Consider the following 14,375-nt stretch of genomic DNA (forward strand, 5'->3'; position numbering starts at 1 on the left):
TGGCCCTAACTGATGAATACATATAATAAGAATAGTAAATATAGGTGAAAAGTTGCTCTTTAGCCCACCTGCATATAGTTATTGATTTAAAAAGAAGCTAGACTCGGTGGCACATACCTATAATGAAAGTGTTTAGGAGGTGACAGCAGCAGGATTAGTAGTTTAAGGCCATTGTCTTCTGTTACATAGGGAGTTGGAAGCTCACTGAGATGAGATGCATAGACATCTTAAGAGAGATGCTTAGCTGGGAATGGTAGCAGGCATCTTGCTGTGAGCTCCAGGCCATCTGGTTCTACATAATGAATTCTGGGACAGCCAGCTGCTTAGTCAGACCAGGTTGGGGGAGTAGGCAAGAGGGAGGGAGAAACAGAAAGATGGAAAGGGGGAGAGAAGTGGGGCAAGCTTGACAGTAAGAAAACCTAGTAAATGTCTCATCTGAAAAAAATGAAAAACAAAGCTGGCTGGGAACAATGTTGGTCTTTAATTCCAGGACTTGGGAGGCAGAGGCAGGCAGATCTCTGAGTTCAAGGCCAGCCTGGCCCACAAAGTGAGTTCCAGGAAAGCCAAGACTGTTAAACAGGGAAACTCTGTCTCAAAAAACTAAAAAACAAAACCAACAAAACAAAACTGAGCAGGAATCACCGTCTCTCTCCTCGCTTCTTCTTAGCCTCTTCTGCCTCCCTTTCATTTTTTCTCCCACTCACCTTTCTCACTTTGAGATATGGTCTGCCTGTGTTCACCCGGCTGTCTTGTACTCTTGGACTGAAGCAGACAATCTCATCCCATCCTCTCAATGAGGTTATCACACACATCCATGCATTACCTCATTCAATGAATTACCAAAAAATGTGTAGGACCTGTATTTAAGAACTAAAACTAACCTGGCATGGTGACACATGGCCTGTGATCCAGGTACTCATGAAGCTGCAGGAGGAGGACCTCAAGTTTGATGCCAGCCTTGGCTTCCTAGCAAGTTCCATATCAGCGTATGTTACAGAGTAAAACCCTGTCTCAATTGATAAAAAAGATGAAAGATAAGTTGTGATAAGAGGTAACCTAAATGAATCCTGTCTAATAAGGTACTTATATCTAGAACATATAAAACGGACTTTTACAACCCAGTCATAAATGGACATGCCTGCCTAGTGTGGTAGTATGCACATATAATCCCAACACTGAGGAGGCTAGAATAGGAGAATCATGAACTTCAGTCCAGCCTGGGTTAATAGAGAAAGTATCTCAAACTTCCCCCTCCTGCAAGCTCTGGTAGGTATTAAAGAATCAAGAAGACTTCTTCAAAGAATATAAACAACTGGCACTTACTCATATTATTACTTAGGAAATGAATGTAAGGTAGGCACACAGTGATGGATCACTATACATGAAATAGGATATGATAAAAGAAAAAAGTGGCCAAGATTTAGGATTATTCACCAGTTCTAATCCTAGATGTATACACAATTGAAATGAAGTTTTAATTTCAATGTTGATCGTAACATTTTTCATAAATACATACCCAAGTGCAGAAACTATGTTTGTTAACAAAATGAATGGATGAAGAAACAAGGACTATACATATAATGGGTAATATTTGGCAATAAGGAAGCCATGCATAAGTTTATGATGCTGCTTATATGAAACATCATGTATCGGCAAATCTACAGATTCATTAGATGCAGTTTGGCTAAGGGCTATGCAAAGGAGGGAATGAGGAGGTTGAGGCTAAGTCGTGTAGTGTTTTGTAGTGGTGATGAAAGTATTTTCAAGCTGAATTGTGGGGTTGAGGTGTAGCTCAGATGCATGGAGCTTAGCCAGCATGTGTTTTACTCTAGAATCAATACCCACCACTGCAAAGACAAAACCAGCAAAGGCTTTCTAGCAGCCAAAAGTCTTTGAATTGTGACAATGGTTGTGAGTAGAGTAAAAGTCACTGGATTTTATACTTTTAATTTGTAATTTCATACTGTATATATTATATCTCTGTAAAACTTTTTAGGGGAGAAACAAGGTCTTGATGTATATATCAGGATGATTTTGAACTCATGATATTCTGTTCTGAGCTTTTGAGTACTGGAAGGAAGTACAGGCATGCATTGTATTCCCACATTTAATAAGTCTTTGAAAGGAAAACACAGTGACTTATTTTCAAAAGTTATATTCAGTTATTCTGTTGTTTATTCTTTATGACTTCAGAGTCCTATATAACATCAAGATTTCCTGTAGCATTTCTTTAAACTGTATTTGCTTTACCTGAGCATTCCAGTTGCTGTGCCCCAATAATTCCTTCATCTTTTTTTGACATTTCTTTTTGTTTTTACGAATTCTTTCCTGTTACCCTGTGACCAGAAGCACTTTTGACCGTAGTTCCTGATATTCCTTTGACTAAGGATTAATTTTCCTCAAGAAATTGATGTTTTTCTTAAGCAGTCAGCCTGAAGATTTTATTATTCTGGTATCTTATAGTACAATTTATAAATCAAACACAGCTTGTGTTGAACTGTTTGGTGGTACAGACAAGATTTTTGTACTATCTCTAATCTTATTTCTTTCGTCAAATATTGAAGTAAGAACATGGTTTTTAACAATTCCCTTAGAGGACAGTTCAGCAATGATGTGTATTGAAGCCAATTAGCAAACTGAATATTGAAGCCAATTAGCAAATGATAGAACTGCATGATTTCGATTTCAACTGATGTAAAACATGTTTGCACATGAAAAGTAAGCCACATTCTTCAACTTTCTAGACCTGCGTTGATGAGATAATTTAATACCATATTTTTTCAGTTATTTGTGAATATATAGAATTCTCTTGGGTACTTTGTATTAGGTATGTGATGTCTTGGAGATTTTTTTTAGGTCATCTTAAGTGTTTATTTTCACTAATTGACCCAGAAATATTAGAGGATATAAAATCAGATTTTTGTGTTAAAGGAGATTATTTCATCAGTGCATATTTTGAGATAAACTAATTGTAGAACTAACTCCTATAAGGTGCTTCCATATTTCTTTTAGTTGGTTTTTCTCTTGCCTTTCCCCCCCCCCCCCCAAAACGTGCTTTCTCTATAACAGCTTTCTGGCTTTCCTGGAACTCAACAGAGATCTGGCAGCCTCAGCCCCCCCAAGTGTTGGGATTAGAGGCTTTTGCCACCACCATCCAAGCCGGCCTCAAAGTTTCTGTCTAGCTAGGAATGTCTTTAAATTTATGATTCACTTGCCTCTGTGTCCCAAATGCTGAGATCATAGGCTTGTGCTACCATATTCCTTTTCAGTTCTGTTTTCAGATTCTCCTGTTACCCTGACACTTACCATGTAGACCAGATTGGCCCCCAACTTGATTCTGCTTCCTGACTGCTGTGATTAAAGGTGTGCACTGCCACTTCCAATTTTTCATATTTTTTATTACATTTATTTTTCAAGTGTATGTGTACACACTTGGACCATGGCACTCATGTGCAGGTTAGACCACAGCCTGTAATGCTCAGTTCTCTGCTACCTTATGTGGGTTCTGGGGATTAAGTTTAGGCTTAGTAACATGTGCCTTTCCCAGCCCCACATTGGCCCCAAGTTTCCCCATTTTTAATGCCCTCATTATTTTTCTTCTTCCACCAATATGGCCAAGAAACACAAAAGGCTTTTAGTGATTCCTAGAATAGCTAAGCAGATCATCATTGGACTTAAATGAGCAACATTATGAACTATACTTAAGACACGCTTAATGTATACATCTACATAGCAAGAAAGTTAATATAGCTGATTAAGCATGCCTGTTTTTTTCTCATACATTTTGTATATAGAAATAATACCTAAAATACACTCTTAGCGGTTTATAGTATACAATACATTATAGTCCTTATGCTTATTATTATGTCTGTAGAACATTATCATATGTGATTGAAATTTTATACCTGTTGCCCTCCATCCCTTCATTTTCCCCAGCCCTTTGCTTCTCCCAATTATTCTGTATTTCTGTGGATTTCAGGTCTTTGATTTTTTTCCCTCCTATAGTAGTAAGAGCACTATTATTTGTCTGTCTTTACCTAGAATATTTTCCTCTCCTACCCTCATTTATATTTTGTTCAACATAATTTTTGAAAGAAGCCTTTTTGAGTTGTCATAGTTGGAAAGAATTGCTGGAGGCCTATCTGTATGGAGCAACACTTTATCTATCTGTAATAGATAAAGGGGCCATGAATACAATTTAGGGCATTTCAAAAATATAAGGGAAAGTATGTATTTTTAGTGACCTTTTTAATTAAAATTGCAGTGAGCCCCCCATTATGGGACTGATAAAAGATTATAGTTTGTGTTAGTAGTTATGACTTTGTTGTGACTAAAATCAGAACTTTTTATTTGCTATTTCTACTGATATTATAGTAATAAACTTTTCAAAATTTTAGATATTTTAATTCCCGTATTTTATCACTTCTGTTCTTTTTCTTTTTTAATTCTATTATTTTAAAGAAAACAAACTATCTTTTTTCATTTTACATATCAATCTCAGTTCCCACTCCCTCCCATTCCCTTCTCCATTCCCCCATCCACTCCTCAGAGAAGGTAAGGCACATTGCTTTGGGGGAAGGTTAAAGGCCCTCCCTACTATATCTAGGCTGAGCAAAGAGAATGGTCCAAAAAAGCCAGTACAAGCAGTAGAGATAAATCCTGGTGCCATTGCCAGTGGCCCCTCAGTCTGCCCCAGCCTTATCATTGTCACCCACATTTAGAGGGTCTAGTTTGGTTCTAAGCTGGTTCCTTCCCATTAGCTCAGGTAGACTGTTTCAGTGGATATACCCACCATACTCTTGACCTCTTTGTTCATATTCTTGCTCCTCCCACTCTTCAGCTGGACTTTGGGAGCTCAGCCCACTGCTCCACTGCAGGTCTCTGCCTCTGTTTCCATCAGTTGCTGAATGAAGGTTCTATGGTGATATTTAAGATAGTCATCAACCTGATCACAGGGCAAGACCAGTTGGGCCAGGCTTCTTGCTAGCCCCATAATGACTCCCTCAATCAAAATATCTCTTTCCTTGCTCTCCATCTTTATCACTTCTGTCTTAGTTAGGATTTCTATTGCTGTGAAGAGACATCATGACCATTACAGCTGTCAAAAAAAAAGAAAAATAGAAAAACATTTAATTGGGTGTTCTACAGTTTGAGGGGTTAGTCTTATACCATCATGACAGAACATGGTGCTTGCAGGCAGACATGTGCTGGAGAAGGAGCTGAGTAGAGAAGGAGCTACATCTTTATCCAGGAAGTGAAGTGAGATGCTGGGCGTGGCTTGAGCATGTATGAGACCTAGTATAGAACCACCATGGTGGAAATGGAGAATTCTTGTGTCTTCAACTGTGGTTTCTTTTTGTTAGGTGTAGGTAATAGCACTGAAGGTGGAAGAGGAAAGGCAGGTGCAAAGCTCTTTCAAGACTTTCAGATGTTAAGTAGAATTTGGACTCATCCTTGGTGTTTGCAGCTGGACTACATTAGCAAAGAAAATAAGGTAAATTAAGTACCTCAAATTATTTAAATGTTATTTTTTATATTCTCTCTCTGAAGCAACTTTCTGTTTCATTAATTCAGCCTCTTTTACTTTTAGTTCACTTTTATTTCTTTTTATTGCCATTGAGAAAGGGTCTTACTCTATATCACTGGATGACCTGAAACTCAATGTGTAGTCCACTTTAGCCTCCAACTTGTGGCTACCATGCCTAACTTATTTCTATGTTTTGAATTCATTATACTTATAGAATCATTAAATGTTTATGTGTTGGCTTTGAACCCAATGGGGTTATAGTCCCAGTCCTAAAAGTTTTTGTATTGAGCCCTTTTAACTTTTTTTAGAGGGGTAGAGGCATATCTTACTACTTGAATACTTGGCTATTAAGCACAGGGTCCTTAGTTTTGATCCCCATTGACAACATGTGCTTGTATGAGTGCATGTGCATGCGTGAATGCGCGCGTGCGCACACACACATACACTGGAAAAAATGCAAAAAATTAGGCTGGGAATGTAGTTCGATAGGTAGAGTGTCTAGCATGCATAATACCCATGGATGTTGAGAACCAGGCAAAGTAGCGTGCATCTCTAATCCCAGCACCTAGCAAGTGGAAGTAGGATGATCTGAATGTCATAGTCATCTTGGATATATAGGGAGCCCATAGTACAGCAAACCCTGTCTCCATGCGACAAACAAACAAAAGCCCTGCTGGGTATGTTGACACACATTTGTACTCTCAGCACTTGGAAGGCTGAGGTAGTTAGATCAAGCATTGTGAGGCCAGCTTTGGCTGAGGCTTGTCTTAATTCTTTTTTTTTTAAGTTTGGAATAATTTTATATTTATTGAAAGATTAGAAATTAATCCAGTTTCTCCTAATTTTAATATCTTGTATAGCCATAGTAACTTATCTGAGCTAAGAAATTAACTGTGCTACAAAACAACAAACTTTGTTTCTTCATGTTTCTAGTGCCCTTTTTTTTATTTTGATCATCCCATAGAGGACCTTCTTTTGTACAATCCCATTAAAAAGCCACTGTTTCTTCCCATCTTCAATAGTTCCTTAGTCCTTATTTATTGATGTTGGTTAATTTAAGTGAAATGAAATGCTTGAATTTCCAATATATTCTGAAATGGGCTACTAAAACATATGTCTTTTTTTGTTTAGGGTTATTTTGATGAAGATAGTATGGATGAATTTATAGCTTCAGATTCTGATGAAACCTCCATGAGCTTAAGCTCAGATGAGTATGCAAAGTAAATTGAGTACTTTGTTACCTATGCTGATATATTCAAAACCCCATACTTGTGGTTGTCGGCTAAGAATTGACTTTATAGCTTTAATATGCTTTCTTAACATGAAATTTTCTTTCTTTTTGTTTCAGGAAGAAGAAAACAAAGGGTAAAAAAGGGAAAAAGGATAGTAGCTCAAGTGGAAGTGGTAGTGACAATGATGTTGAAGTCATCAAAGTCTGGAATTCAAGATCTAGAGGAGGTGGAGAAGGAAATGTGGACGACACAGGAAACAACCCCTCAGGTTCTGTGAAGCTAGAGGAAAGTGAGTGTAATGAATGTTGCCTTTCTTGCGGAACCTTGACTTAGACCATGTTAGGTCATTAGTGCTTTTTTTGTTCTTTGTTATCCTAATGTTGATGCAAAGGAATTTCTTTGCTTAGGTTATTAAGAACCTAAAATGAAAGAGGGCACAGAGTTGCAACAATTTCCAACTAATGTTTAGTTGTAGGCAATTCATTTTTTTCCCTCTGGTATTTTGGAGGGAGGACAAAAGGAAAGGTATTTGTTAAGTTGATTTTATAAACCTGCACTCAATTATTCTGATTCTGTGTGTAACTAACAGTTCTTTAGTGATACTGCAATGTCATTGGTAAATTTAGGTTTATAAATGAATTGTAGAACTACCATTCAGGCCCAAATATGTCTAATCGCAAGGATTTCCACTTAACTACATAGGAAATCTGGAAGCATTTCAGGTAATGAATTGTATATATTAGAATGAATTTTAATCATTTAGGTTTTTTTTCTTTCAAATTCTTCATAGTCTATAATTATCTGCTTTGGTTTCCTCTACAACATGTGCTGTTTATTTTGCTGTTTTTCTCTCTCTTATATGAAAGTAAAAAAGTCTTAGAGTTTACTGTCCAGTGGGTTCAGCTCTTCTCCCCTTGTATATGCTGAAAAATTAGTGTTTAGCCTTTCTATGTTCTTTGTAGGAGTTTTGAAGCCTGGACCAAACATCAGATTATTTAAAATACTGCACTTGTAAATGGCTCTAAATATTTGGCATTGGGAAGCTCTAGAGCCCAGTAGTTAAGCATCAGTGAGGAGGAAAGCAGTGTGGGTGACAGCTGGATGATCTTGTGATCAGATAAGCTTGAGTGAGCAAAGGTCTGCAGCTGACTAACTCAGTGACTCCTCTATAAACGCTTCTCTTTTCAGTACCTCTGTGGAATAGACAGGTGGCAGCCTAACCACAAACCCTGGATTCTCCAAATCAGGGGAGTCATGAGATTTAAACTACAAAATTTCCCTTTTTTTCTTCTCTCTGGCTACTCCATCTACTAAAGCAGCTTTATCAGCATTCATCTTCCTAATAGAATTAAAAGAATATTTTCATTAAAACAGCAAAACCTGTTCTTATAGAGTTAATGCATTGGAAAGCTGCTTCTGTCTCCTTCTGTGCTTTCTTCTCCCCCCTTTCTGCGTATAGTTCTGCAGTCTCTCTCTATATGTGTGTTCCTGGAAATAATTGTATGGAAATATGGTTACTGAATTTCTTTTTTCTGTTTTGGCTGAAAAGAGAAAGAATTGTTCAGTGCTGTAAATAAGTAATATGGAAGTCAGAGGGTTGGGAGAATTGAAGCGGGGAGGCAATGGCGATAGACTTGATGCACGTATGAAATTCTCAAGGAATAAGATATTAACTTTAAAAGTTGGCCAACGTTCCTTTTATCACCAAGAAGTACAAGTGGTATGTGTGGCTGGATTGCTTTTAAAAATGTTTAGCTGCTTCCATTCTTTTTTTCTGGTATGTTTTCTGAAGTATCTCTTCTTTTTATATATGCTCTAATGTGAAGGACTTGGGCACTAGAGCAGGGTGTAGAAGGCAGTATGGTGTGTCCTTGAAAGAAAGCAGGAAAAGTTATGAGTTCCAAAAGACAAGTTTTGACTGCTTTTGTTTTTTAATGTCTGTGTGAAGTTAAGTAGAAGTTACTTATTTGTAGATATATTTTGTATTTTGTAACATATATATATATATATAACATATACACATAAGCGTTCTCTAGGATAGATGGTAAAATACAACTTTGTTCTTTAGATTTAAATGATCTTCATTTAAGAATATACTATATTTGTTTTTATCCAAGTGATTGTATAGTTTGTAAAGGAAAAAGTTTTATTAGGGCTCACAATTCTAGAGGCTGAGCATCCCATGTTTGCATGTATGCAGTGAGAGTCATGCTGTTCACCTTGTAGAAAATAAGAGACCAAATGGGCACTCAAGGAGAAGATAAAACACAAAAGGAATTATAATAATTCTCACAAGATGACTCCCTCCTTTAATTCTTCTTTTATTTATTTTCTGAGATAGGGTTTTCTTGGCCTCAAACTCATGATCTTCCTGCCTTAGCCTCCTCAGTTTTATCGGTGTTCACCATTGCATTATTCTGGTTTATTCATCTGCCTTAACAACCTAACCATCTCTTGGGAATCAAATTTTAAAATGAGTTTTAGTGAGGGGGAAAACCATATTCTAGACCATAGAACTATGCTGCTGCTGCTTTTCTCCCCCCTACATACACTTTGTTTGTCTGTCTCTCCCCTTTCCCTTCTTACCTCTATTATTTATTTTATGTGTATAGGTGTTTTGCCGACATGTTAATGGTTTTTCCCCTTTAAAATGTACAGTGAACGATTACTCCATATACAACAGTAGTCCATTTATTTAAATATGTTTAGAAGGCATCAAGAAGTTTTGAATAAGTGTATTGCTTTTTAACACATCATATTCTGTGCCTTCTATGATTCTTCGAGGATCTAGAACATATATAAAATAGTTCTGAATTCATTCAGTTCCCGATAACATGTCATGAATCTTTACACAGCACAGAGTTATAACAGAAGTTATAACTAAATTATGTGGATGATAAAATAAGAAAAATCAGTGTGACATACTTGTTTATAAGTTTTAATTTTATATATTGCTAAGGATTTGTTTGTTTTTGAGACATAAATTCTGTGTAGTTTATGCTGGCTTGGAACTTGCAATCTAACAGAGACTTGCCTTGAACTTGAAATTATCCTTACTTAGCCTCCCTGCTACTGGGATTAGAGACATGGTCTACCATTCCAAACCAGAATATCTATTACTTAGAGTAGCCCATAGGTTTCTGTATTATTTATTTTAGAGAAAGGGTCTAGGTTGTTGATATGTATCTGAGTATGATCTTGAACTTCTGTTCTTTTATATCTATCTTCAGAGTGTTAGGCTTATAGATATATGCCATGATACTTCATTTTTGCAGTGCTGAGGATGGTGTCCAGGGGTTCATGTATGCTAGAAAAGCGTTCTACCAGCTAAGATAATAGACTATTATTATATTTAGTAGGAGCAAAATTAGAATGGAAGGGCTAAAGTCATGGTTCAATGGTAGTTCACATGTTTATCATTCAGGATTCCCTGGGTTTGATCCTCAGTTACCCACACAAAAAAGAGTGGAATTTGTTCTGTTTGCTTGGAAATTATAATTACGTTCTATATAACTTCACATTTTTACTTTCTGCTAGCATTTTTGTGTTCTGATGATTTCATATTAAAATTATTTTAGTGCACTATTCTCCAGAAGCATTGGCTGTTTGCTAGGTGACTGATTATAAAAAGTGTTCACATTTGTTTAATAAGTTATGTTCCAAGGTCCTCAAGACTGTGTCCAAGCTCATTGATTGACTAGAACGTATCAGAAAATTCAGGGGATAGTCATATTCAGGACTATGGTTTATTATAACACAAGGTCAACAAAGAGAAAAAGACATGCAGTAAAGTCCAAAGGAAACTTCTAAACATCACTCCAAAACTTAGTTTGTGTTTCAGTTGCTGTGAAGAGACACCATGACCATGACAACTCTTATAAAGAAAACATTTAATTTTTGTAGCTTACTTAGTTTCAGAGGTTCTGTCATAAAGGGGAGCATGGCAGTGTGCAGGCAGACTAGATCTGCTAAGAGTCCTACATCTTGCAGTTCACTGGAAGTCAACTGCCAAGTGAAACTGAGGGAACTTTAAGCAAAACAGACTTTAAAGTCTACCTCTGCAGTGACACACTTCCTCTAATAAGGCCACACCTCCTAAAATCACTTTGTGGGCCATTTTCTTTCAAACAAGTGCACTCTTTGGAGTCTTCTAGAGTGTTCTTCTTTAGCACTCAATTACTACATGTACAAAGTATTGTTTACTAGAGAAGCCTATTAGAGATTCCTTGTTAAAGTGTTTTTATTGGGGGCTGGTTACTAAGTACGTGGTGACTCCAAATTCTAGACTCCCACAAATAGTGCTCAGAATAAGCCACATTGTTTTTCTTTCCCCCAAATTTCCTGTGTGCGATGAGTTGTGGTCACCAAGTCATGTTTTCATGTTAGCGAAGAGGACAGTTTACCATTCATGTTCCCAGACTAACCACAGGCCAGTAGTTTCAGGGACCTGGACCTATGTAATAGTGGGAAGCTAAAGGTGAAGAGCAATGGAGCACCACTAACTGTTAGATTAACTCATATGAAGTGTAGTTGAGCCCACACCAGACCAGCTCTTTCAACATTCAGTCAAGGAAATAGGAGAGGGATCAAGGGTCACTCTTTATCTCTCAACTATTGGCAGTCATTAGCTTCTGACAAGGGTAAATAAATGACTGTCTTAGTCATATATCCTCCGCTGTTGCCACCACCTTCCAGCTGATAGCTCCAAACTCACATTTTACACAGATGGCCTTGGTTTATCTTGTGTGTCACAGAAGAAAATGAACACACAAATCTCTTTAGTAGAGAGATTAGAAGGGAGGTTAAATGGTGTGCAGAACTGGTGGGAAGTTGGAGGTGAGGAGTGGTCAGTATTCAAAGTGTACACATGTATAATTGATAAAAGCAAAATAGAAATATTTTTAAAACATGGTTGGCAAGATAGTATAAGCTTGCGGACTTGAGTTTGATACCAGAAACCCACATAAAGGTGGAAGGAGAGAATGGACTTCACACAGTTGGCCCCTGACCCCCACAGATGAGTCCCCCTATGTCAAACACAATAAGTACATTTAAAATTTTTCTTTTGTTTTGTTTTATGAGACAGGGTTTGTCTGTAGCTTTGGAGCCTGTCCTGGAACTAGCTCTTATAGAGCAGGCTGACCTACAAGTCACGGAGATCCGCCTGCCTCTGCCTCCTGAGTGCTGGGATTAAAGGTGTGTGCCACCACTGACTGGCACATTTTTGAATTTTAAAAAGAAAATAATAGAATACTAGAAATATTAACCTTAGGAAAATTTTATGACTAAAATTGCTAATAAGCAGCCTGGGGAAAGTGAGATCACAAAACAAACAGCATAGCCAGATTCTCAAGAAAATAAGATTCTGTAAATACTGGCTAATGACTCTGTAAAGTTGGTATGTTGCACTGTTGTAGGAATCATCGTGTAACTTTCTGGTATAAAATGCATGGTATATGAGAAAATATAGCCTCAGCATTGAACATTCCTTTTGCTTTCATAGAGAAACATTTTATCTTACAGACAGAACGTTAATAACAGATTACATAATCATGTAGTTGCATACTACATGGCAGTTAGTGTGACTGAATCAAAAAGCTAAATGACACACACGAATAACTACATTTCGCGTGAGAAACCACACTGAGCAATAATTTGCAGAACGATACAAGCAGGATGGTACTATTTGTCCACAGCTTAAAATGCCAACCAAGATGATGCACAGTTTAGGGTTATACGTGGAGTAGAACAGAAATGACAGATATATAGAAAGTAGAGGATTAGTTTGGTCTTAGAAAAAGTAGCGAAAATGAACTATATCTTAGACTCATCTGTACTAAGTACAGTTAAAATATTGATGAAGATTAGATATGAAACACAGTTCACTGTGCTCTATGCTTTTTATAACATTAAGATTTAAAATACTTTGCAACAGAGTTGAAAGAAAGTGTAGAAGCATGTTAACCTAATATTTTTATTTTGATTCTAATTACATTTAAATTATCTAGCAGATTATTTCCTATACTTTCTTCTTGTTCCTTTTATGGCCAAATTTTCTTTTAAACTAAAAACACAATGGTTTAGTGTGAGTGGATGATTTCTCAGGTCACTGTTTGGGTTTACTGGCACGGGGAAGACATTTTCTTCCTTGTTCTCTCTGTCTCTGTTGTTTCCTGTCTTTCATAGTATATTTTCAGGGTTTTAGTTTTTTATGGTCTGTGGGATTTCCACCTCTTATAATCTCGTTCTGACCTCCTCAGCCCTGCTTGTAGCATCTGTCTTCTTGAATTCTGTCAGAATCCATCTTTTGCTTGCTACCACCTTGCATATCTCCAACCTTCATCTCTTCCAATTCAATGCCCTTTCCTCAGTGTAGAGCTTTCTCTTGTGATGGCCTTCGTGGTCATCTGTCTGTCCCTGTACCAAATATTCATCAGTCCCTTAACCCTTCTTACTTTGGCTTATTTTGCTCCTTTTGGTCTCATTCAGTTTTTTTCCTGATTAATATACTTACTTATGTTCTATTTATTTTATTTAGGTAAAACTACTTCCACTTCTAATCCAAGTAGTCCAGCTCCAGATTGGTACAAAGATTTTGTTACAGATGCTGATGCTGAGGTTTTAGAGCATTCTGGAAAAATGGTACTTCTTTTTGAAATTCTTCGAATGGCAGAAGAAATTGGGGATAAAGTGTAAGCTTTTTCATATATCTATTATGTAAATGAACTTTTTAGTATACTTACTATTGTTTATAAAGCTTATTTAAATAAATCTAGTGTTTTCTTCTCATGTAAAGTACATTTTATTATTATTACAATGTAATGAAGTATAAACAGTGTGTTTCTGAGTACATATCAAGTTTTTTCTTCAGTGCTTCAGGCTTTTTACTGTATAGTTCAGGGTGGTCTTAAACTCAATACTCTTTCTGCCTTCGCTTCCCAGGTCCTGGGATTAATTGGTAAACGTTATGTTTTGGTTTAGAAACAATAGGAATTGATAGATTAAATATGGGCAAGAAATAATCAAAGATGACTACTAGATCTGCAATTTAGATGACTGGTGGATTATGGTATTATTTACTAAAATAAAGAGGGCTATAGACTAAACAAGTACATTAGAAGAAATAAAGAATTTTTTCTTTGAGCCATGCTAAGTTTGAATAATTTTTGTTATTCATGAAAGATGAAAAGTAGGAAGTAGATACTTGAGTTTAGAGTTTGTACAGGAGAAGAAATGATACTACAGATATGTTTTTCTGTTATCAATTTCTGTGGTTTAAAAACAATTTGAGAGCTTAGGTGCGTCTATTGCTAGTGATAGAGTGCTTGCCTAGTGTATAGAAGATCATTAGCACCTTCAATTTTTTGGATATTATCTGTCTTACTCACTTTCTCATTGTTGTAACAAAATACCTGATAAAAACAGCTTAAAGGAGGAGCATTTTCTCATGGTTTCAGAGGGATTTTTAGTCCATTCATTATAAAGGGATATGCATGGCAAAGGCAGTGTGTAGCTGCCATTTTTCACAGGGACCAGGAAGTAGATAATAAAGTCCATCTATCCCCAGTGATCTGTTTTTGTGGGTATTGCTTTTTAAAAGTTTCTAATTACATACA

At 36.8% G+C, this 14,375-nt stretch overlaps 1 protein-coding gene across 35 annotated transcripts in view; it reads left to right on the top strand.

Annotated features, from left to right (window-relative positions):
* The window catches only part of Atrx (ATRX chromatin remodeler), a 156,418-nt gene that overhangs the window by 104,966 nt on the left and 37,077 nt on the right, over positions 1-14,375 (top strand). For all 35 annotated transcript variants that reach the window (XM_075957921.1, XM_075957935.1, XM_075957913.1 and 32 more), the window contains 4 exons: positions 5,364-5,494; positions 6,659-6,747; positions 6,876-7,048; positions 13,298-13,451. In XM_075957921.1, the coding sequence (XP_075814036.1) occupies positions 5,364-5,494; positions 6,659-6,747; positions 6,876-7,048; positions 13,298-13,451 (547 nt within the window). The remainder of the gene's footprint in view (positions 1-5,363; positions 5,495-6,658; positions 6,748-6,875; positions 7,049-13,297; positions 13,452-14,375) is intronic.

Source organism: Microtus pennsylvanicus, chromosome X (assembly GCF_037038515.1).
Source record: "Microtus pennsylvanicus isolate mMicPen1 chromosome X, mMicPen1.hap1, whole genome shotgun sequence".
Classification (NCBI taxonomy): domain Eukaryota; kingdom Metazoa; phylum Chordata; class Mammalia; order Rodentia; family Cricetidae; genus Microtus; species Microtus pennsylvanicus.